The 25,696-nt window shown below is 40.2% G+C and overlaps 1 protein-coding gene across 2 annotated transcripts; it reads right to left on the reverse strand.

The window, feature by feature from the left end:
- Positions 1-10,237: 10,237 nt before the first annotated feature.
- On the reverse strand, positions 10,238-25,625 carry LIAS (lipoic acid synthetase). 2 transcript variants are annotated; one of them, XM_044224488.1, is made up of 11 exons: positions 25,479-25,625; positions 24,203-24,375; positions 23,206-23,299; positions 21,722-21,802; positions 19,276-19,432; positions 19,132-19,189; positions 17,270-17,398; positions 15,486-15,631; positions 14,052-14,122; positions 13,170-13,281; positions 10,238-10,598 (listed from the first exon to the last, which is right to left on the reverse strand). In XM_044224488.1, exons 1-11 carry the CDS (start codon positions 25,521-25,523, stop codon positions 10,543-10,545), a joined length of 1,122 nt encoding a protein of 373 aa, XP_044080423.1. In that variant the 5' UTR covers positions 25,524-25,625; the 3' UTR covers positions 10,238-10,542. The 2 variants fall into 2 exon arrangements, with proteins under 2 accessions (XP_044080423.1, XP_044080424.1); XM_044224489.1 differs by lacking the exons at positions 19,132-19,189; positions 19,276-19,432; positions 23,206-23,299 and having other exon boundaries at positions 10,352-10,598.
- Positions 25,626-25,696: the final 71 nt, after the last annotated feature.

The following is a 25,696-nucleotide window of genomic DNA, read 5'->3' on the forward strand; positions in this document are numbered from 1 at the left end:
CAACTGCGTGGGTGTATTTTTTGTCATAGTGCAAGTAACAAATGAGTTGTGACAGTCTGACATTAGACAGAAAAATATTACTCCTTACTTTTTTGAGAAAAGGGTATTACATCATTCAAATGATGTAAGAAAGGGTGGGAATTTAGCAAATAGATCACGTATTGGCAAACCAAAGCTCATGGGCCAAATCTGGTCATCCACCTGTAAGCTAAGAATGGTTTTCACATGATTACATTTTAAATGGTTATGTAAGTCCCCAATTTTGCCCCTTGGTCTGAAAAGCCTAAAATATTTGCTATCTGGCTCTTTAAGAAAACGTTTGCAGATCGGAGTGAAAAAAAAACATCAGAAAGAGAAAAGCATCAGAGTGATTGAACGTAAAATGAATCCTTACTCAAAAGACCCTGAGGTGAGAATGAACTTATTAATTATAATTTGCTTTACATTCCTGCTTGAAAATATTCTTGTATTCTGCTTAATAATCTTATATCCCATTAAAGGGAATTATAATCCAAAGATTTCTTACGAAAGCAGATAGAATCAGGCACTGATTTTAGCTGCAGGATGCTTCAGTGCCTAGGACTGATAAGTAAATAATTATGTGTAAAGTATAGTTTTTCTTTTTTTTAAGATTTTATTTATTTATTTAACAGAGATCACAAGTAGGTAGAGAGAGAGAGAGGGAAGCAGGCTCCCTGCCTCGCAGAGAGCCCGACGCTGGGCTCGATCCCAGGACCCTGGGATCACGACCTGAGCCAAAGGCAGAGGCTCAACCCATTGAGCCACCCAGGCACCCCTAAAGTATAGTTATTAACTAAAAAGGGAAAATGGGGAAAAGATATAGAGCCATGTATACCTGCTATTTGTAATGGGAGGGGGAAAAAAAAAACAAACCAAAAAAACCCAGTACCTGGACAAGTAACTTAACACAGCAATTTGAATCCATCATGTGAAAAGTTGCAAGAAGGTGGTTAGGCTTTTTCTCGGTACTAAGAAAATTAAAGACTGTGTATTCATGTGTGTGTGTGTGTTTTAAATGACATAAGGTTTCTATTTTTATTAGCTGATATGTTTTTGATTGGGGCAATGAATAGTGGTGAGTTTATTAACTAGGATTTACAACTGAAAATAATACAGGGACAGCACCTGCGTGGCTCAATCAGTTAAGGGTTGAACTCGGCTTTGGCTCACGTCATGATCTTGGGGTTGTGAGGTGGAACCCTTCGTTGGGCTCCGTGCTGGGCGTGGGGCCTGCTTGGGATTCCCTCTGCCCCTGTCCTACTCTACAATAAAAAGGAATGAAGGAAGGAAGGGAGGGAGGGAGGAAGGAAGAAAAAAGGGAAGGAAGAAGGAAGAAAACAATATAGGGATGTGGCACAAAAGAAAACATTCAAATAGAGAAGTATATATAGAAAAGTGAAACCTGGGGCGCCTGGGTGGCTCAGTGGGTTAAGCCGCTGCCTTCGGCTCAGGTCATGATCTCAGGGTCCTGGGATCGAGTCCCACATCAGGCTCTCTGCTCAGCAGGGAGCCTGCTTCCTCCTCTCTCTCTCTCTGCCTGCCTCTCTGCCTACTTGTGATCTCTCTGTCAAATAAATAAATTAAAAAATTTAAAAAAAAAAAAAGAAAAAAAAGAAAAGTGAAACCTGTCTCAGGACGTGTTCTTCAGAATGTGTCATTCCACTTAAGCTTTGAACCCTAACTGCACTACAGATTAGCATGTGATATTTTGGCTAAGTTACCTGAAAGCCTTATTTTCTTCACCTGTAAACTAGAGATAATTAACCTCTAACACGAAGAGTTGTTACAAAGATTATGTGAGATCAATGTTCACGCAAAGTTCTTACTGCACAGTGGCGGGCAGGTGACGGACATGGCCATTAGACACGGTAACAAGCTGATCCCACTGAACCAGAGCCATGCGTAGGCGCTGGAATCACTAAGAGTATGGTAATTAACACAGTTTACGATGCAGGCTCGATGCCAAGCCCTTTAGGTGCATCTTCTCATCTATTCCTCACATAAGTCCTTTGAGATGAGTTCTATCCCCATTTTCAGATGAAGGCAGAAAGCTAGAGAGATTAAGTAATTTGCTCAAGGTCACAGCCATTTGAATAGGAGCTTTTGACGTTGAAAGCCTCATTTTAGAGAACAATGAAAAGAGTGAGCATCTGTGGCCTTAGGCAGACTAAAGGAATACCACCCCAAGGAAAGAATCAGAAGGTAGATAGGGCAAAACTGAGGAGGGGAATCCATGCCCGTCATCCTCTTGGAGATTCCCAATCACTAGAAGGGGGTCTGAGGTTTGATAGGTGGCTGAGAAAAGAAAGGAGAGACTGTCAACACAGTGAAATTAAGGTCTAGCTGCCCATAAATCCACTGTATTTGCATTCAGGGAGCAATATTTAAACTATTTCAAATTAACTGTCTGTACCCACTCTAAGGCAGATGTCATGAGGTGCTAAAAAATGGGGGGCAGGGGCGCCTGGGTGACTCAGTCGTTAAGTGTCTGCCTTCAGCTCAGGTCATGATCCCAGGGTCCTGGGATTAAGCCCCACATCCTCTGTCAGAGCCCTGCTTCTCCTTCTCCCACTCTCCCTGCTTGTGTCCCCTCTCTTGCTGTGTCTTTCTCTGCCAAATAAATAAATAAAATCTTAAAAAAAAAAAAAGTGGAGGTACTAGGGGAATGAGAGCAATCTTGTGGGGAAGCTAAGACACCTACAGAAATAACTGATGAACTATGAGAATGGCCATAAATGATGAAAAGGAAATGCTATTTGGACACAAGGTAATGTTCATTCCAGCTGAGGAAGAGACGAAGGCTTCCTGGAGGCAGGATGGCATTTGAGGCGGGTCTTAGCAGATGTGATTTGGAAGGAAGGGGTGGGTCGAATGAGCACGTCAGGGGCAGAACCAATGGAAGTCGAAAGACGGTCACGGGAACATTCAGACTGGTTTTGGGCAAAGCAAGTTGTCTTTTCTCTGGAGTTGAAAGGAAACTGAGGAGGAAGAGCTGATCTGGAAGCTCACGCTGAGAGCAGACTGTAGCTGAGTGGGGCTTCATGTAGTCATTAAAATGGAGACACCAAGCACTACACAACACTGTGAATGTACTTAGTTCCTTCACTTACACTTTCGAATGGTTAAAGTGATAAAAGGAAACACTGAAGTTTCTCTTTTCAAAATGTAGTCACTTTCTTAAAAGCAAACAGACAAACAAAAACTAGAGTGTGCAGCCCCAAACTAGATGTTACCATCTTATTTATTCATATTCTGGCACTTAAGTCAATTTTAGAACAAAACACTAGAAGAAATATATTAGTGCCAGCCTGGCAAAGTAATAATTATAAATGACTTTGATTTAATTAATTAATTAATTAATTTGACAGAGAACACAAGCAAGCCAGGGGAGGGACAGAGGGAGAGGAGCAGACTCCCCACTGCGCAGGGAGCCCACCACAGGGCTCGATCTCGCAACCCTGAGATCAAGACCTGAACTTCTTCAAGTCGGTTGCTCAACAGACTGAGCCACCCAGGAGCTCCCATAAATAACCTTTAAAGTTCAGAGGATAAGTTGGATACAATGACCTCTTGCTTCCTTCTTCCCTTCCTTTTACCTAAATGCAGACAGAGAAAAAAAAAGTATGTATTATTATAGATCTGCATTTTACAATATACTGCTACTAACATGGGAGATTACTTTGAGGAGAATATACATTTTTTCTTAATTTTAATAGTTAAGAATTTATTTTAAAGGTTTAGAATAAACATCATTTACAAATTAAATTAGTTAGTATAGGGACGCCTGGGTGGCTCAGTTGGTTGGACGACTGCCTTTGGCTCAGGTCATGATACTGGATTCCTGGGCTCAAGTCCCGCATCGGGTTCCCAGCTCCATGGGGAGTCTGCTTCTCTCTCTGACCTTCTCCTCGCTCATGCTCTCTCTCACTGTCTCTCTCTCAAATAAATAAATAAAATATTTAAAAAAAATAAAAATAAATAAATTAGTTAGTATATATACTTGACTGTTCTAACAGAGACCCCAAATTATGGTGTCTTAGGCAGAGATGAAATACTTTTCTCTCTCCTAGAGGAGTCCAGGCAGGTGGTCCAGCACTGGTAGAGCGCTTTCATGGTCATACAGGTCTAGGTTTCTTCACCTGGTCACTCTGCCTTCCTTGACGCAAGTCTGTCTCAGGGTCCAAGATGGCTGCTCCAGGTCCACAGTCCTGTTCTCTTTCTGGCCAACAGGGAAGAGGGGAAAGAAGGGAAAGGCATGACCCACCCTTTGAGAACACACTTAGACACATGAGAACAGTAACACAAATCATCTCTGTTCACGCACTGCTGCTCAAAACATAGCCTCATACTCAAAACCAGCTGCAACGGAGTCTGGGAAATTTAATTTTTATCTTATTTACTTATTTTATTTTAAAGATTTTATTTATAATTTGAGAGAAAGAGAGAGCACGAGCAGGGGGAGGGGCAGAGGCAGATGGAGAAGCAGGCTCGCAGCAGGGAGCCCAATGTGGGGCTGTATCCCGGGACCCTGGGATCATGACCTGAGCTGATAGGTTAATCAGTTGAATCAATTTTAACTGAGGTTAATGCTTAACCCACTGAGCCACCCAGGCATTGCAAAGGAAATTTAATGTTTAGTAGGATCACCGACTATATGCCAGCTAAAAATTCTAAAACTATAGGAGGGTTATAGAAATTGGGAACAATTAGCAGACTCTTACACATAAAATTAACATTTTCTTTGCTATTACTGCTGATGGTGGGGGATATAAAGTTTCATTTTAAAGGAATTTAAGTTTAGAAATTCAGTCAACTGTAAAAAATATTTAATACCATGGGGTGAAAATTATGGAGGTTGTGTATGAAAGAGTAGAGCTTAGGAAACACACTGGGAGTTTTAATTATTAACACTAAACTTAAGAAACTACCAAGGATGATAGTTTTTCTAACACTTAAAGACCATGCCTATGTAATGGCAAACATACAGATATAAGGTGAAAATTAGGTGTTCATAGTTCTCTAGCAATGATTTTCAAACTGGGACCCAAGCATTTCTACAGAGGTGTTTCAAGGACACTGCAGATAACTGATTTAAATATAAATGCATATATACAACATAGATAATTACAGTATATATGTAAAACTACCTGCAAAGCTATTATTAAAAAGACAGCAAGCAGAGCTGCCTCTCAGCCTGGTATACTGAACACACACTTATATCCTCTCCCTTCTTAGAACTCCATTAAAATTAGAGCAGAAGGGCACCTGGGTAGCTCAGGTTAAGCCTCTGCCTTGGGCTCAGGACATGGTCTCAGGGTCCTGGAATCAAGCCCCGCATTGGGCTCTCTGCTCAGCGGGGAGCCTGCTTCTCCCTCTCTCTCTGCTTGCCTCTCTGCCTACTTGTGATCTCTCTCTCTCTGTCAAATAAATAAATAAAATATTTTTTAAAAAATAGCAAGATGGGGAAAATGCATAATCCAATAAAACAAAGAGAATAGGAAGGCGCCATCTGTGGTCAAGAGATTAAAAGAAATTTCTGGAAAGCATTGAGCAGATGGATGTATATTGACTGAGAAGAGCTACTTCCTGGAATATTGGCAGAGGGGGAGGCCCTGCCCTTTGGAACAGCAGGCCTTCTACCCAAAAGGATGTGGGAGAGAGGGACACACATGGGGTCGGGGTGGGGGGTACACTTAACTGAGGGTCTTTCACTTCAGCTGCTGACCTTCTCACCCAGTCGTTCTCTAGAAGCTGAATGGCAGATAGCCTGGTGCGTTTACCCCTATGTGACTACTTCTCCCAGTCCCCGGGGCCCAACAAAAACCAAAGCCAAAACCAACAAACCAGTTGGGGTTGAGGACAGGGTTCCTCTCTAAAGAAATTGATTCAACTGTTTGGGGAGAACTAGAGCGATGACACTTGTCCTGCACGAGAACTAAGCCTTTTCTGCGCTCTGAGTCCAACACCACTTCGCCCTAATGCAAAGCCATTAATTCAAAAGACGGTCTGGATTTCTAGTTACATGCGTTGAGTTTAACACACATGCGCTATTTTCATTCTCCCCTGAATGAGAGGATGAGCCCTTACTTGAGCTTACTCACCAACATGGCGGTAAAGGAAAAATAAAATAAAATGGCAGGAGAGGAATGAGAAAGCTGGAAACAGGCAAAGAAAGTGAGAAAGGAGGCATGGATGAGAGATGTCAACCAATCTTACATGGAAAGCATTGGGAGCCTAAGGAACTTGGGAAGAGTGAATAGAAACTTCGGTGCCCATGTAAAGGACAGTTTCTTGGTGTAGGTCATTGGCTCCTTGGGAGATCTCAAGGATTGGAAACACCATTTACCACAGAGGAAGGAGCCAAAGGGCTGAAATCAAAAGACTTCTGTGAAAGATCGTACATGTTCTGAAGTCAGTTACGCATGGTTTCTCTCCTCCCTTATAAGAAGAAACTACCTTTCCCACCCCTCACTCTCACAGGATATTAGAAGTTTATTTTCAGGAGGACTAGAGTCAGAAAATTTCAGACTTAGGGAGGGTGTTAGTGAGATGCTGGCTTGGAAACAAGAGAACTAATTAAAAGCCTGCATGCTGAACGGAGACCCACACTCCCCTATCATCCTGCTTGCTTTTCCTCACCGGCTTCTGAGAAAGTCAGCAGCCAAGTTTGTAATGCTCAAGGCTATTTAAAGAAATATTATTGTCTTTTTAGACTTGAATGGCTGTGGAGAAATAATCCAAACATTTGGGAGTCCCTCACGGAGGAATCCAGCTCACCGCTCCCCCAAACACTACAGGGAGGCTCCCCTTGCCCTCCAGCTTCCTGTCAGCTTTAGGGCCACTCTCACTTGCCCAGGATCACGGGATGCTGAGGAGAGCCTTCAACACAAAAGGCAGAGATAAAACAAAGGAAACAGACAGTGCTCAATGTGGAGAAGCACAACTTCAAAAGACTAATTATCCTCAGAGAGAAAAATAGAACTTGCAGCTAGGAAACAAGAACAGGATGGTATTTTAAAAAAGAAGGAAAAAGGGATCATCAAACTCTTGAAAGTGAAAATGGGGGTGGCTCAGTTGTTTAAGCCTCTGGATCCTGTTGTGATCTCAGCGTCCTGGGATTGAGCCCCGCATCGGGGTCTCTGCTCAGCAGCAAGACTACTTCTCCCTCTGCCTCTGTGAACCCTCTCCCTCTGTGATTGCTTTCGCTGTCTCTAAAATAAACAAAGTCTTAAAAGAAAAAAAAAAAAGAAAGTGAAAATGCAGTGGTCCAAATTTTAGCAAGGGAATCATTGTCAGAGGAAACTTTCCTAGAAGCCCAACGTAAAATGGATTAAAATGGTATTTTATTAGCACAAATGTAGGTGAAGGCATGTGTGGCTGGAAACTCAGGGGAAAGAAGGTCATGTTCTCACACCCCAGTCATTGCTGCTCCTGCTACTTTGCTCTACTTACATTCTGAATCCTTTTTTGGGATGTTATTCCCACTTTTCTGCAAAGTCACTGGTGTTCGTGTTTGTTAATGTAATAATATTGATAATACCTCTGAATGCCTTCAGCTTCAAGTAGGAGATACTCCTATTCAAACTAGTTTCATTTTTTTTTAAAGACTATTTCTCAGAGAGAGAGAGAGAGAATGAGAGAGCACAAGTAGGGGAAGCAGCAGCCAGAGGGAGAAGCAGTCTCCCTACCAAGCAAGGAGCCAGATGTGGGACTCGATCCCAGAACCTTGGGATATATATATATGTAAAATATATATATATTTTAAGATTATTTTATTTATTAGAGAGAGAGAGATCACAAGTAGGCAGAGAGGCAGGCAGAGGGGGAGGGGGAAACAGGCTCCCTGCTGAGCAGAAAGCCCGACGTGGGGCTCGATCCCACGACCCTGGGATCATGACCTGAGCCGAAAGCAGAGGCTTTAACCCACTGAGCCACCCAGGTGCCCCATGGGACTCCCGTATTACTTGATATCTTAAAAATTATGTGCATTGATCACTTTCATTTTCTTAAAAATGCCATTTGTGCTTGCTACAGAAAGAAAAAGATCATACTGAAATGAGCACGTACCAAATTTTAATATATCGGAGACCACTGATGCATTCACTTTTCCTGCTCAATCAAGAATTTTTATATAGACCTCCTGTCATGTCTGTGCATTCAAACGTGCTTATTAATGGATCACTGTTCAGGAAGGTCAAAGCTCTGCCCTGGCTTTTTAAGATTCAGGCCTGTCCATTCTTGTGTAGTTGTGCCAGGGAGTATATCTTTACACACGTTAAGCGCAATCAAATGTCCAGCAAGACTCAGGAATTCGGTCACATAGTCTAGTCACAGTATAATGGCCAGTTATGGAATAAGGAGTGAAGAAATAACAAATCCAGAAGCTACAGTTTGTGATTCCACTTTGTTTTGTTGTTGTTGCTATTTTTTGTTGTTGTTGTTGTTTTTTAAGATTTTATTTGAGAGAGAGAGACCGTGAGAGGGAGATATTACAAACAGGGGGGAGGGTAGAGGGAGAAGCAGACTCCCCACTGAGCGGTGAACCCAACTTGGGACTCAATCCCAGGACCTGGGATCATGATCCGAGCCAAAGGTAGACGCTTAACCAACTGAGCTACTCAGGCACCCCCAGACAAAATTATTCTGCTAAAATATTTCATTACCATGCATCTGCATTGTGCAAAATTAGAAAATATCCAGATTACCTCATAGAATCAGAATCTGAAAAGTAATCCGTTTTTCCTGTGAAAAAAGATTTTTAAAAACTTTAAAGTTTTAAGCAGTCTCTACATCAAGTATGGGGGCTCGGACCTGAAACCCTGAGATCAAGAGTCATATGCTCCACTGACTGATCAAATAGGTGCCTCTGAAATAACAGATTTATTTTTACTTTTTATTTTTTAACATAATTTTTATTTTTTATTAACATAAAATGTATTATTAGCCCCAGGGGTACAGGTCTGTGAATCACCAGTTTTGTATTTCACAGCACTCACCATAGCACATACCTTCCCCAATGTCTATAACCCCACCACCCTCTCCCTACCCCTCTCCGCCAGGCAACCCTCAGTTGGTTTTGTGAGACTAAGAGCCTCTTATGGTTTGTCTCCCTCCCAATCCCATCTTGTTTCATTTATTCTTTTCCTACCCCGCAAACTCCCCACGTTGCCTCTCTACTTCCTCCTATCAGGGAGATCATATGATAACGGTCTTTCTCTGATTGACTTATTTCGCTAAGCATAATAGCCTCTAGTTCCATCCATGTAGTTGCAAATGGCAAGCGAAGCAACAGATTTTAAGGAGGCAGTTGCCAGAGATGTTTCAAGTTGGGTTAATTTTACACAGCAAAATTTACTGGAATCTATAAAGAAACTAAGGCAAAGCATATATGGCTCCCCCTGGGTTAAATGAAAATGTAACTCATGCTCAAAGTTATGCATTACTTTTATATAAAAAAAATTAGTTCGCCCATTTAAAAATTCAAAATAGAATTGGTCATTCATATTACATATTTTACAATTTAGCTGTCTAAAAACTTCCTTTGCAAGAATGTAGTAGCAAAAACAGGATGTAGAGTCTAAAGATGAAGTTGAGATCTAGTACCTAGGAAAGAGAATTCCCTTTCAGGTCCTTACCATCGTATGCAACAACCTCACCAGAGTGAGGTGAAAAACAGAAGGAATCAACGGGCTAGTGCACGTGCATGTAGCATACTACTGGATGAGGGTTATTACTCTTTTTCTCAGGTTATATTTCTCTGTCTTCGATACCATCATGATCTTGGTTTCCCAAAGGTCCTAACCAAGTAACTAATGTGAAACTATTTTGCAGGTCTGAAGCAGTCATCCCAATGTAAAGAAACGACATGCAAACTCTAAAGCCTTTCTAAATTATCCCGGCGCTGCTGCGGTGTTCGGTAAAGGACATACACCAACTCTAAGGAGCCTCAACCTGTGCAGTTTCATCACAGTGTGTCATTTTTCACAAGTGAAATGTGATGACGATGTACAAGTAACAGGCTTGGAAGCTTCTCTGGAAGTTTTTCATGTATTTTTAAATCATACTGTTAACAGTAAAACTCTTAAAAAGATATTTTATGATTACATCACAGCAAGCCATTGTTAATAGAACAAAGAAGAAAGGCTACAAGACAAGTGAATTATTTAATTAAATATGCACAGCTATCGATGTGGGTTTTTTTTTTTTTTCCCTTTTTAAAGATTTTATTTATTTGACAGAGAGAGACGCAGCGAGAGAGGGAACACAAGCAGGGGGAGTGAGAGAGGGAGAAGCAGGCTTCCCACCGAGCTGGGAGCCTGATGTGGGGCTCCATCCCAGGACCCTGGGATCATGACCTGAGCCGAAGGCAGACGCTTAACGACTGAGCCACCCAGGCGCCCCTCAACGTGTTTCTTAAAACAATGAGACTGAGGTATGTCCACTGAAGTCAGGCATTTTGGTACCACTTCTCTTACCAACTGGAATCAGATATTAAAAATTCCTGTGATCTTGAAGTTCTTGTTATACTTGAGAGGACTTTTTTCTTTTAGCCACGAGATTTTTCAGGAAAAATTCACCTATTTAGGAAAAATGAAAATACATTAATAGCAATTTAACGTAAATTTCAGAATTATACTTCCATGATTCCCTTCTTTTTAGTCTTTTTTTTTTTTTTTTTTATGTTAAGCTCTACGCCCACAGTGGGGCTTGAACTCGTGACCCTGAGATCAAGAGGCACACATTCCACCAACTGAGCCAGCCAGGCACCCCATTAGCTTTATCTTTTTTTTTTTTTTTTTAAAGATTTTATTTATTTATTTGACAGAGAGAGACACAGCGAGAAAGGAAACATGAGCAGGGTGACCGGCAGAGGGAGAAACAGCCTTCCCACCAGGCAGGAAGCCCAATGCGGGGCTTGACCCCGGGCCCTGGGATCACGACCCGAGCAGAAGGCAGATGCCCAATGACTGAGGCACCCAGGAGCCCTGCTTTATCTCTTTCTCCCTCTCTTTTTTAAAAAAAAGTAAACTCTACCCCCATTGCTTACAAAAAAAATTATCACTACAGTCTCTGTTATTCTTTCTAGTACCTTAATATTGTAAAGATGACCCTATTATGTCTGTGGGTCTGCTTTTGAACATTTATTCCACTCTATGTGCACTATCTATTCCTTGTCTCTGACAAAGCATTGCTGTTGGCACGATTCATTTCAGAGAGCAATTCTGCTACGTTATTAGCCTGAATCTGATGTTTATAAAACAGACCTCATTGCAGTTGAGCCGACTCATCTGATGGAATCCCGTTAGCTTATCCCCCTCTAGGGAGGCAAGAGCTCTTCATTTACAACGGGCCGGCTCCCCACCCCCTCGGTGTGCCTGTGCATTTAGACGGCTGCTTAGAGGGGGCACATTCCCTTCTCAGGTCATTAGGGTTCCATTTAGTGTCTCACTGTTCCCGCACGGCTCAGTGCTTATTGGCAGAGCCCAGCACCGCAGGCCTGGTTTTATGAGGAGTCTGATAAACTTTGCTTTGTCATCTTAATATCCTAGTATAACTGCAATGAGCGTATCTGTACCCAATCGCCAAGAATCCCAAGGTTCACAACCCAGCCAAGTAATGAAGAGTTAGCCACGCTCCTCCAGAACTTATCTAAATCTGGCAGGAGTAGAACCAACATTATCGGACCCTAACCCATCAGCTGAGTCTAATGCTCTACATAGTAGAATTCAATCTTTTACTGGTAACTTTAAAAAGTTCATAATTTACTTTCTTATAAATGTTAAAAATTTTCCTTAAAAAAAAAAAGAAATAAAAACCCCTTTCAAATGATTTTACTTTACTCTAACCACTCCGGAAGCTGATGTTAGTTCTATCCTTTACAAAGGTTTTCAGCTTGCTGGCAGAATTCTTCTTGCTTGAAGAATAAATCACTTTATTGGCTTCCAAAGTCCCCACATCCTGTGAGTCAGTGTTGATTCAAAGTCTTGGGTTTTATAACTAGGATAAGCTGTAGTTAGTTCATTGAAATGTCTTGAATTTCTTTACAGGAGCACACTGAATATCACTCATACATGAACATTAGTTTTTGTCAAAAGAATGTGTGCCTAATTTAAATGTATCTGTGATTGTTCTTAAAGATTTTATTTATTTATTTGACAGACAGAGACCACAAGTAGGCAGAGAGGCAGGCAGAGAGAGAGGAGGAAGCAGGCTTCCTGCTGAGCAGATAGCCAGATGCCGGGCTCAGTCCCAGGACCTTGGGATCATGACCTCAGCCGAAAGCAGAAGTCTTAACCCAATGAGCCATCCAGGTGCCCCTATATCTGTGATTTAAGCCCAATATGTAACACAATCATCTAAAAGATCATTTACGGTAATCACGTAGTTTAGACCTATCCAAAAAAATAACACTTATTCTTCAAGAAATTATAATTGTGAAGTCCAAATGACAGGGAAAACATTATAAACATTTTTTTGGATTAAGTTTGGGCTTCAGATATGTTCTCATAGACTTTTTGATGGCCACGAACACATGACTTTAACCCTTGGAAAAGGCTTTTCTTTTTGTAAGTCAGCTCAAGCTCCTAATCAAAGTAAGAGCTGAAATTACAAAGTGAAGAACTGCAGTGTGGCTAGCAAAAAGAGTCGAAATTTCTATATGGAAAAGAATCTTAAAATTTTTTTCTATCGCCTCTGGGAGAAAACCATAAAGATATTAATGGGTATGCAGCAAACCGGTTTGATGGCAAACCGATACTTTCTAGGATTTAAACTGATCTGAAATTAGGAGTTTATTTAGAGACGCAGCTGGCATGGCTGTCAAATGAATATACATTTTTCAGAAAACCATGTTATACACTTCACTGGTATTTGTCATTTCTGAATAACCTACTATTGAAAGCCACACAAAGAATAAGCTAATTACTCCTGCTTTCATTACAGTGGCTGAGCTAGAAAGGGGGAGGGGACTCTTTATTTAAGGAAAAAAACAGGTTTAAGAGAAATTTTTCCTTAACAAGTCCTATGGAGCAAAGTTCCTAAGATGTTCCAAAAAAACAATTCTTCCTTCAAAAGGCAAGCACAGCTATTATAATTTTAACGTGGAAACTTATGGTCTGAATAAAACTATCCCCCGCAGTGTAACTTACCTGCTTTATATGAAGAACGCACCAGAGGGCCACTAGCAGTATAATGAAATCCAAGTTCATTTCCTAATTTTTCCCAGTATTTGAACTTTTCAGGAGTAATATACTCTTCAACCTATATTTAGAGAATTCATTCAGATAGATTTTAGAATTTCCCTAAAGCACTGTGATTCTGTAGAAAATCTATGCTCATGCATTCAGGATGGTTTTCACTTCATAACTTATCCAGTTGCCCAGAGGCTTTCGCTTCTCCTTCCTCACAGATGACCTGCCTACTGGTTACTAGGCCTCTCTATCAGCACTTGATTACGGAGGGAAAACATCAATTTTGTAGTACATCAGCTGTTCTGAAAGTTGAAAAAGATGAGATCACCTACAGAGATTATATATCTGTATTCCCCCTTTTGTGGACTAACAGGTATAATCAAGAATTAATCACACCTATCGGGTTCTTGAGGACCAGACTTCCTTGTCTTGTCTTGTCTCTTGTGCTCAGCCCTGTGTCTGGCACACGGTCACTAGTCAACAAAAGTTTCTTGAATGAATGAATATTCAATACAGAAATAAGAAGACAGACTCTTCATTTTTACTTCACCTCTGGCTCTCACATTAACTCTAAAATGAATCACGAGATGACCATGTGTGAATGAATGCAATTTCCCAACTATTTACTTCTTTTTCTATCACTTAAGTCACACAATTTTCATGGCAGCAAAAATGTGCCAGTATTATCTGCTGGCTTTATGCCGACAAATGGGAACTGGGACTTGGAAATATACATGGAACGTTACACTAGAAAGTCAGCAACTTCTCAGTTGTGCCTACGGATGACAAAGATTTAATTCAAACTGCCAGCGAACGTTTGGCAATTCAAGATGGCAATACCTTAAGGTGGCGTTTTGTTGGCTGCATATATTGTCCTAAGGTCAAACAGTCCACATCAGCTTCACGAAGTGCTACAGAAAAAAGGCACACATTACGTTAGCAGATTTTTAACAAGATTTTTTAGTTTAAAAAAATATATTTTATTTTTAAGTAATCTCTACACCCAAAAGGGGGTATGAACTTACAATCCTGAGGCCAAGAGTTGCATGCTCCATAGATTGGACCAGCCAGGCACCCCAAGATTTTTTTTAAGTAACCTCTACACCCAAAGTGGGATTCAAACTCTGAACCCTGAGATCTAGGGTCATATGTTGGGGAGTAAGACTGTATCTATCCATTCAAAAGAGCCAGGGAATATGATGAAAAGGATTGAAAACATAGGAATGAGAAAGATACTCATGAGGGGCTGAAAGAAAGAAGGACAAGGTACTCTAATACTATGCAATAAATGCTCAAATATGGGTGAAGGGGTTTTGAGCAAGAGTCTGTTAGGCAGAAAAGAAATGAACAGTATATGAAAGGCCTGACATCACCTGTATTATAGGCCAGACCTGCTGTACACAGTTTTACTAACTGTGCAAGATATGCTCTGGGGGATGTGATTTGACCTCTCACATATTGGAATCTTTCTAGTAAAACTGTAGTTTTACTCCAGTAAAGAGGAACTTTTCATTACTATTCACACTTGGTACTCACAGAACCAATAAGTAACTGCAAGTAGGCAAAGGATCCTCATGTAAGTAACAGGCTGTTTTGTTGTTTTTTTTTTTTTTTTTGCAATTTATAAAGCCCAAGAATTACAAAGCATATGGGCTATGAGACTAAGATTCAGCAAAGTCCAAAGCACATCATGTTATGTGACAATGTTACCAGTCAGTCTTCCTCAGAGGCCTGGCTTCATCTTACTCATCTCGTCAGGCCTGTGAAGCTCCTGGCACCTGGCTGGCTCTTACAAGTAGGCAATGACTATATAAGACATGTGGATAAAATCTTATTTTCACTTGATTAAAGGGTGCAGAATAAAATGAGGTACAAATTTCATGTCCTGAGATTTCTGCGTATCATTCCATAATGTTCTAAGAAAACATACTTCTGGGTGCCTGGGTGGCTCAGTCGGTTAAGCATCTGCCTTTGGCTCAGGTCATGCTCTCTGGGTCCTGGGATCCCCACATTGGGCTCTCTGCTCAGCAGCGAGTCTGCTTCTCTCTTTTATCCTCCCTCTGTGCTCTCCCTCTCCCTCGAGTAAATACATAAAATCTTAAAAAGAAAAGAAAACATACTTCCTTTCCCTTTTATGCTGCTGTTATAATCATATCCTGCACTTTGTTCTTACTGGCACTTTCGTTGACACTATGGAGGAAAACATGGCCTTCAAAATGGGGTTCCTGCTATTACTCAAATGAAAAAGAGTTTTCATTTTTCAATTTTTTTTACCTTTCAGTGTTGCATATACTTGCTCATCATTTTCGCCTAAACCCAACATTATAGATGTTTTAGAAATCACATTGGGCCGAACCTCCTTGGCATGTTTCAGTACACGCAGAGACTGGTTGAAATTGGCCCGGGGATCACGAACTTTCCTTGAAAACAGCAGAGCTGTTGTCAGCAAGAATAACCACAAGTTCAACTAAGTACATAGTTATGCAAGCCATCTCCAAGACCAGGAAAGGACATTCTAGACATCATATTACACCATGTGGTTCAATACCAGCATTTGTGAACAAATATTTAGCTGTTACTTTTGTAAGGAAAATCAGGCTTCACTGGGCCCCAAGTTCTGTCTACTTTTAAGGCCTTTCAAGCCTGGGGCAGAGAAAACTAGAACAGAATAATTCAGTTTATGAATTACTCATTGAGAAACCCAAATTCAAAGCGGAAAACGAGTGATTGTAAGGGATAGTCAAGAAAGAAGAGAAAAAGAGTAGAAGTAAGAAAATCTTAATACTGGACAAAGGAAAAACTGTTTAACATGAATCCACATTTCAGAGGTCTGCAACTTTTATGTTCAGTTCTTTTCTAAAGACCCAAGCTGCCCTCTGCTGGTGAGGATATGACACTGACACCTCTTAGGTAAAAATGCATGATTCTGGAATTTTCACTGGAAAGGATAATGTTTCTTAAGTGAAACCAAGGAAATTGGCACCCACTGGTGGTAGTATCATAAGAAATGACAGGGCTGGAACAGGCTGTGTGTTAGACTTCAACAGCCGCCAAGCCACAATATTTTAAATGGTGAGAAGGCCGAAAGGACAGAGTTGCTGATTAGTTGATGTTAATCCAGTATTTGTTTGAATCCTAAAGCACCTTTATTTTGTGTAACTGACTTGCTGTTATTTTTAATCAGAGACCAGTTCACAGGAAGGAAGAAAGGAAACCAATTTGTGAATTTAAAAATAACCACAAAACCGACAACACCAAACACAATTACTCTAGAAAGTATTTCTCCATTGACTTTGTCATGTTCTCTGATGTTTATAATTTAGTGGAAATGCTGATTAGTTTACCATACTTTTTCAAGTTCTATAATACAGATAATGTGTAGCAGCTACTAAGCTCACTGCCAAATATACTTTACTAAAATTAAATAAACATTAATTTTGCCTGAAGGTTAATTTTCTTTTTGAAATATGAATATGGTCATTAATGTGGCATAGCAATCTGTAAATTTTCCTAATTATTAACATTATTAGTAAGAACAGTACCTACTTTTAAGGAGATTGAAAATACATCTGAATGAGAACAGTGTTTCTTTTGTATCACTTATTGCATATTTTAGTGCCAAATTTAAGTCTTTTCTTCTTAGAATTACAATCAGAGTAGTTGCTCTTGTATTATTTTTTCTTATTTTTGAAAACTATTCTTTGAAAAAAAGAAGTCATTGGCACTTGCAATATGATATTTAAAAAAGGAAAAGACGCTCATGATGTGTCTGCACCAAAACATACACATGTGCGTATAAATACACACACTTAGGTTACAGTAATTGATACTACTGGGTGGAAATATTATGCTTGATGCTTATGCTCTTTTTGTTGGCTATTTTCTGATTTTCAAAAAATTTTCTGATTTTCCTATAATACATATATATTGCTTTTGTTAAGAAAAAAAGAGCTCATTTTGTAAAAGTCAAATAGGAAGTCCTCCCCTGAAAAAAGTGAGAAAATAGAGTAGATTCTCGCCCTCCAAACTTGCCAGTGTTGCTCTGTACATGAAATCACCTCTGTAATTCTGGAACTGTTTCTATATTATGTGCATACACATCCAATCCTGACAGAACAACTTTTTCTATTGCTTTTAGATCTCCTCGGAAATCAGGAGTGAGACATTCCACAAGAATTTTTGGATTCCTATGGGGGAAAAAAAATAAAAGCATCAAACTGAGGCAAAGAATTGTCAAGGTTATTGCTCAAAATAGAAATTACCAGTAATCATTTGGTATCGGTTTCAACATAATTATCTTTAGAATCCTAAATGTTCAATGCCAATCCTAATCTTTAAATCCTAAATGTTCAATGCCAAGGAAAGGCATGAACATCCAAATGTTCATATACAAACCATTATATGAAAAAAAAAATACTGAACATCAAATATTATGTACATAGCAGTTAATACAGATCTGCTGCAAATAGTGATCAGAATAAATTTTGAGATTAATAGACATACTTTATTAAGCAGGTATTAAGATAATAATGTTGCTCAAAACAATTAAAATGTAAACATAAAACATGAAATATAAAATGTCTTTTTATTCTTTGAAAAGTAAATTGGGACATTTCTTATGTGAATGCAAATAGTATTCGATTGCTTTAATTCTGGTTTCTTTAAAAATTCATCATATAGTGTCATCTTCTTTTCCTCAGGCAAATATTTCACAAGTGCTGTGGGTTTTAAAAACGATTTTCTGAGCTGCTGAGTCATGAGTTTGCTTAAATGAAATACAAGTTAAACATTAATCTTCTTATTTATATTCTGGCTATATCTATGCATTCAAGCATTAAAATGTGAACTAGGTCATAGTGCTGTTCCCTTTGACAGCAGTAGAAATGACTAGGACAGCTGATAAATTCTTTCACAAACCCAATGGCAAAGTTTCTGGAGCTATTTCCTGAGAGAAGAGATGTAGAAAGGACCACATACATACCCTTTCATAGATAAGAGATGTTGAAAGAACACAGCTTATAACTCACTGTTTTTTTACTTGTAAAGTTGAGACTCATCAGTAGTTTGTGATATCAGTTTAGTGGGTTGTAAGCAGAACTTTTTAAAGTAAACTATTAAAAAAACAGAAAACACTGGGGGATCATTAAAAAACATTTACTAAGTGCCAGGTGCTCAACTAGCACTATGCTGTAGGAAGCAAGCGTAACTCCTTCTTTAGTGCTTTTTAAATAGATGGGATTAAATTTTTTTTTAAAGATTTTATTTATTTATTTGACAGAGAGAGATCACAAGTAGACAGAGAGGCAGGCAGAGAGAGAGAGAGGGAAGCAGGCTCCCTGCTGAGCAAAGAGCCCGATGCGGGACTCGATCCCAGGACCCTGAGATCATGACCTGAGCCAAAGGCAGTGGCTTAACCCACTAAGCCACCCAGGCGCCCTGGGATTAAATATTAATAAAATATGGATCATGGGTAAATTTCCCAGGGTATATGAATACGGATAAAATCTATACCAAGTATTGCATACTTTAACAATGTGGGAAATTATCTCCTTCTATATACTTCTAGATGGTGATTTATTCACTATTAGTGCTGGGAAGTCTGCAGATTTATCCACCTTTTAAAAATTACCCCAAGTTAAAACTGCCACTCAAATATGATGGACAGGTTCTATGACCTAAAGGTACGTAAGTCTGTGCTGCTGAATCCCTAAAATTTTATGCAAATATGTACTTGTATGTTTGGACGAACTTTTTCTGGAGAAAAGACCATATAATTTCCAGGAGGTGATCAGAAGGGTTTATAATCCCCTAAAAGGTTAATGACCTCCACTTTAAGGTAAACACCTTAAAGAAACTGAATTCAGATGGGCTAAAGAAAAGTCCTCAAATTACACAAGCAAATGCAAAAAAAAACAAGTACCTTTCCTTTAAGTATGCTACAGTCTTCGCAAAATGCTCAGCTCCTCCATCAGGCAAATCTAGAAACAAAAGAGTCCACTGTTCAAGATGATGTCACAAGTTATTAAGGGCCAATTTCTGGAAGAGGCAATGATGACCCACTAACCATCTCGATCCACAGACGTCAAGACAACATAATCCAGACCCCACTCTGCAATTGCCTTTGCAGTGTTGTAGGGCTCCCTGGCATCCAGCGGAGGCGGATTTCTTGCAGTTTTAACAGAACAAAATCTGCAACCTCTTGTACATGTGTCACCCATCAGCTAGAACAGAAATGTTATAATTTAAAACACACAGATGGATGACCCAAAAGAGCATGTGCTGAGTGAATAAAGCGAGTTACCAAAAAATGCATATAGTTTGATTCCGCTTATACGAAATTTGAAACATTCAAATTAAGGAATTTGTTGAGGAATACAGATATATATAACAAAACTGGAAAGAAAAGGAAATGAGAAGTTCAGAATTAAAAACTGTTAAAAGGAGGGGCGCCTGGGTGGCTCCACTGGTTAAGCATCTCAGCTCAGGTATAGATCTCAGGGTCAAGAGTTCAAGCCCCATGTTGAGCTCCAAGCTGAGTGTGGAGGCTCCTGAAAAAAACAACTGTTAAAGGGGAAAAAAAAAAGGTGATGGGATCAGGAAAGGCTGTACGGGGAGCTTCAAAGATAATGTTAATGTCCCACCCTCAAACTGGAGGGTATCAGGCTGTCTATTACACTGTTACTCTTTAAAAACTCATATAGTGGGGCGCCTGGGTGGCTCAGTGGGTTAAGCCTCTGCCTTGGGCTCAGGTCATGATCTCAGGGTCCCGGGATTGAGCCCTGCATTGGGCTCTCTGCTTGGCAGGGAGCCTGCTTCCCCGTCTCTCTGTCAAATAAATAAATAAATAATCTTTTTAAAAAAAGTAATAAAACCTCATATAGTGTATAAAGATTCTTTTTTTTTTTTTTAAAGATTTTATTTATTTATTTGACAGACAGAGATCACAAGAAGCAAAGAGGCAGGCGGGGGCTGGGGGGGGTGGGAAGCAGGCTCCCTGCTGAGCAGACAGCCCGATATGGGGCTCGATCCCAGAACCCTGGGATCATGACCTGAGCCAAAGGCAGAGGCCCCAACACACTGAGCCACCCAGGCGCCCTGTGTATAAAGATTCTTTTGTACCTATTTAATATTAATAAAAATCATTTTAAAGGAAATACTCAATTAACACATCAACATATAGGCCTCTGTGAGAGTTAAACAGAAGGCACCATTCCTTCTTGTTAAATACATATAATCTGCTTCCTCTGGGTTATTCTTCAGGACGCTGCTTCTGCTGCTACAGGTCACTACCATGTTCTGCAACAGGCTAAGCACAGCCATTGCAGATCTTCTGGGGCCACTGGAGTTTCAAACCTGAGAATGATGGGCTGAGATTTGGAGCTGAGATTTGAAAGCTCCTCTTTATGTTTAACCCCTCCCCTTAGGGGGTGGGTGGGGGGTGGGACTAATAGCTATGGTTCCAATATCCCATAGGGAATTATCGAAACAATGAACTCTTCCTAAAAACCAGTCATGAGTCAGTGGGGAAGGGCCAGGCAAGGGATGAAACCAGAGATTTCCATCATGGAGTGTTCAAAATCACTCCTTCCTTCAAGAACTTGGGTTTTGTAACTTGGATAAGCTCCACCGTCAGCTCTGTTTCATAAGAATCCTTGGTTCCTCAGGTGGATAGCCTCCTGCTCCTCATGTACAACTCAGACTTTCCCAGACAAGTATGAACTTTCAGCTGTACCCAATTTAGATTTAACCCCAGTATCTCAATATCTGAACCCCTCTGGACAAACATGATAGAGTGCACAGTTAGTACCAATTCTGACTCCACCTTATTAAGACTATATGTCTCACTCTTTGTCATTTAACTTGCAGGGCCCGCCTCCTGGGGGAGGAGCTTATGTCTCTACCTCCCCTGCTGTTCAGGTTGGCTGTGTGATTTGCTTTGGCCAACAGAATGATAGCAGCCATGGCCAAAAAGATGCCTCAAATGTGCCTGGATGGTTGGCTTGCCCTCTGGTGCTCTTTCCATTCTTCGTGATGAAGAATTTGGCATAGAGACTTGCTGATCTAAGGAAAATAAAGCTCTGTGGAGCAGACCTGAACCCTGAGACCTCAACCTACTTCCTGCAGTCCAGTTTTAGCCCAGTCGAGATCAGTTGTACCCCAGGCAACTAAAGGGTCATGAGAGAGAAAAATAAATGCTTATTATTGTTTAGGGGGGAAAAAGTTAAGCAATCATGAATAACATTTCCAAAAATTAATAGAGGAGATATCTCAAGGCAGCACGTGATTAACTGTCAGATATATGGAAAAATCAGTAACAGATTTATTCAGAGAAGGATGAGAGCACATCAGCCTAGATTATTCTATCAGACTTTTCTCCTTCATATTTCTCATGAATTCATATGTAACAAAAAATCTGGTCAGAGACTCAGAACGCACATTTTAAGGAGAAAGACATAAAATATTCCTTTCGGTTTCTAGACTAAAACTTTTGAGTCCGAGGTTGTTCTTACCATGATTGTGGCTGTGGCGGTGGCATATTCTCCACCTCCCCAACACTCTCCAATGTTGGGACATCGAGCTTCCTCACACACCTGGGAATAATAAGGAATGGAATACAATCAAGTTGCAAATATTAACCAACTAAGCAAATCAGTGATCAGGCATTTTATTTTTTTTATTTTATTTATTTATTTATTTATTTATTTTTTAAAGATTTTATTTATTTATTTGACAGAGAGAGATCACAAGCAGGCAGAGAGGCAGGCAGAGAGAGAGGAGGAAGCAGGCTCCCTGCTGAGCAGAGAGCCCGATGCGGGGCTCGATCCCAGGACCCTGAGATCATGACCTGAGCTGAAGACAGCGGCTTAACCACTGAGCCAACCAGGCGCCCCTGATCAGGCATTTTAAACTGTCCATTCTTTACAATGTATTTATGAAGAAATTCACTATTCAAAAATGTTATTAAACTGCCAAACTATATATATATATTAGGATCCCATTTTTAAATCAAAAACAGCATGAATGTGGGGTGCCTGGGTGGCTTAGTGGGTTGGGCCTCTGCCTTCATGGCGTCATGGGATTGAGCCTCATATTGGGCTCCCTGCTTGGAGGGGGGCCTGCTTCTCCCTCTCTCACTCCTCCTGCTTGTATTCCCTCTCTTGCTGTGTCTCTCTCTGTCAAATAAATAAATAAAACTTAAAAAAAAAAAAAAAACCCAACATGAATGTATATATTTTACATGTGCAAAGAAGGTCTAGATGGAAATATGCTAAAAAATGAAATGGTGTAGTTAACATTTGGGATGGCATACATGATGCTTCACATTTAACATTATATTTTTTCCAATAAGTGTGTATTTAATTTGTAATATAAAACATACACAAAACCCCCCATTTCCCAAATTGTGGGGGAAAGAATCTTTTTTTTTGTATTATTAAATCTGAAATTAAGAAATACAATTAATTTTTGTTCCTTTTTGCAAGGAAAATGACTTAAAAATTTTTTTTAAGATTTTATTTATTTGTCAGAGAGAGAGGGACAGAGAAAGAGCATGCACAGAAGCAGGGGGAGCAGCAGGCAGAGGGATAAGCAGGCTCCCTGCTGAGCAAGGCCCTGATGCCAAGGCTAGACTCCATCCCAGGACCCTGGAATCATGACGTGGGCTGAAAGCAGACACTTAACCAACTGAGCCACCCAGGCGTTCTTAAAAATTTTTTTTAATTTTATTTTTAAGTAATCTCTACACCAAACATGGGGTTTGAATTGACAACCTCAAGATCAAAAGTTGCATGCTCTACTGACTGAGACAGCCAGGTGCCCTGGGGGGGAAATAATTTTTAAATATAGTTCCATTCCTGATACTAATGCATCCCTAACTATCTTTATTCACTTTCCTTGCTGTTTTTGATATGCGCTTTATTAAAGTGTAAGTAACACATATGCAGAAACACTATGACTTTCAGTTAAGAGAGACATTTAACACTCTGAAACTTACTGTATGGAGATTCAAATTCCGCAATGTATTTTTCAGTTTATTGTAATTTTTCCCCATGGGAATCTCTGTCTTTAGCCATGGAGGTAGTCTTAACCTGAGGAAAGCCAAACATAACTATCCATTAACAAATATGTTCCCAAATAATCACGCAGCTTTGCTCTATAACAATTCTTACTGCAGAGTTGGGTTTTTTTGCCCCATAATCCTGGGCTAACTCTAATTTCTGCGAGAAGACTAAGAACAGAGAGCCACATTTAGACTCGTTCAAACCACTTCAGGACACACTCATAATTGTGTCTAACAGAGCAATATGCTCATGTCTACCTTTTGCAAAGTCACAGAGTAAAACCATCCTAATGAAAGAATGAGGAAGTTTCTGAACATCTCATTCCCCAGTGAATAATATTGACAAAAAGTTCTATATTTGGTCAGAGAAAGGAGAGATCCCCCAAGTGTACTTTCTGCTCTGCATTCCAGATTTATGATGGTTATTACTGAAAAAAATATAAAATTTGGAGAGAAGAATGTTTCCTCAGGTTCCCCTTGACTTATATTCACTTGTGGAGTAGAATTTGTTGGGTAAGGTCTCTCCCAAAACAATCGGCCCTCTGTGAAATCCCCTCACCATTCTTTTGAATTAAGGCAAGGTATCCATAGGACATATGTACATAGAAGCAACAAGTTAGATCATCAATACGCAGTAACAATGGAAATTTCATCAAGATCAAATTGACTAGTAGCAAGGTGATAATGTTTGCTCTACGCAGAAATTTTATGCTGAATGCACAATGGGATGGCTAGGTCCTAGGAAGACTGAAGAACAACTCAAAAGGCACAGAGGATTCCAACAATTTCAGCTATTTACCTGTTCTATGTCTGTATCACTTCTAATGATTTTTAGCTCAATTTGCCAAGTCTGATTTAATTTATAATCTAGGGCTTGGTTATACATGAATATAATGCACAATGAAGGAATTTATCTCAAAATTTCAATTACCTTTCTCCCTTCTGGCGTTTTAAGTTTCCTTTATATTCATCCCACTTGCTCTTGTCCACAAGATCACCAGATAAAAAATCTTGAAGGCCTGGTCCATTTTGTAAGAATTCCTTTTTTTTATCTGGCAAGGAACTTACTGCTCTGACTGGACTGCATAAATATCTTCCAAATATCTAAAGAGAGTTCATTAGGACATGTTTTTAGTGAGATTTGAAGTAACTTAGTTGGAACCTCCTTTAATACCTAAAAGAGAGGGTAAAACCAGAGAAATGATACAGAAATTATGTCGAACAATTTAAAAGCTTTGTGTAGGAGCTCAGAATCTAGGATTTAAGTATCAAGAACAAAGGAAACCTAAAAGAGAATGGGAGCTAACAGTTTACTGCTAGAGATACAACAGATTTGGAAACCTTTGGACCTGGCTAACATGTCACACTTTCATGTGACCCACTTAACTACTAAAAGTCTGTCTTTCATACAGTTTAAACTGCAATAACTGGGGATGCCACAGCTCTGAATTTTCCACTCTTGAGTCGAGTCAAGGACGTATGAAAGGAAATTTGCATTAAGTCTCTCCTATCTGGGCTTTGGATAGGCATAGTGTTAAAACGTAGAGGTAACGCTCAGTTGGTTTTAAAGAACTGGAAGGAGGGAAACCAAACCTAATGTTTTAATTTTTTAGATTACATTCTATTTTTGAACATGGTAGTCCATTTGTTGACCATAAGAAAACACTGGCTTCTAGATCTGAACACGAACGTGTACAAGATAGCCAAAACACTAAAATTCACGAGTCAGTACATGCAACGCAAGAGAACCTTCAACAATTAAAAAAGAATGCCTGTTGGGGTGTTGCGGTATTGCTACTGCATTGGATCACTCTACCTCTAAAGGCAGAACACAGGCTTTTGTTCTCACTGCCCAGAACGATGTCTAGTAGAAAGACAGACCCGAACACAAAGTAGGAATCTGGCGTGCTCAACGCCGTGCTCCTATAATGCTCCAACTAATAATACAGGGTTCAGATCACTCTGATACGCGGGGCGGGTTGGCGGGGGGGAAACCGCTCATCGCCTGCCAGAGAGACCTACAAACCAATACCAGAGACTCTACACGATCGTGTGTCGGGAAAATTAAATGAGATACTACATGAAAAATTTTAGAACAGCGTCTAGCTCAAGTAAACGTTAGTAAGTGCTGGCCTTATTATTGGGCGCTCTAAAGAGATGGGAGCCCCTCCACCCCGGGCCCGCACCCTGCTCGCCCCGCCGCTCACCCGGGGCCCCACGGTGCAGGCGGCGCCCCCGCAGCGTAGAGACATCCCTCTCTTTTTTTTCCTAGGAGGGTCGAGGGATCACTAATTCCTGGGAAAGACAGATCAACACACCGTCGCTCGGTTTATGACGAGGAACCTGAGCCACCGCAGACCCAGCGGTACTTGAGCTGCTCCGCGATTGGCTGCTTTAGCCTGGTAGGGTCGCGCGCTCATGACGT

Source organism: Neovison vison, chromosome 11 (assembly GCF_020171115.1).
Source record: "Neovison vison isolate M4711 chromosome 11, ASM_NN_V1, whole genome shotgun sequence".
Lineage (NCBI taxonomy): Eukaryota > Metazoa > Chordata > Mammalia > Carnivora > Mustelidae > Neogale > Neogale vison.

What these genes read in the sequence shown, in the direction of transcription:
- LIAS (XM_044224488.1), bottom strand. Translation starts at nt 25,523, where the DNA reads ATGTCTCTACGCTGCGGGGGCGCCGCCTGCACCGTGGGGCCCCGG. An exon ending in GGAATTTGAATCTCCATACA is followed by an intron (nt 21,803 to 23,205) that starts GTAAGTTTCAGA and finishes TATTATTCCCAG; the next exon opens with GTGTGTGAGGAAGCTCGATG. An exon ending in GCGTTCTTCATATAAAGCAG is followed by an intron (nt 10,599 to 13,169) that starts GTAAGTTACACT and finishes TTTCCTAAATAG; the next exon opens with GTGAATTTTTCCTGAAAAAT.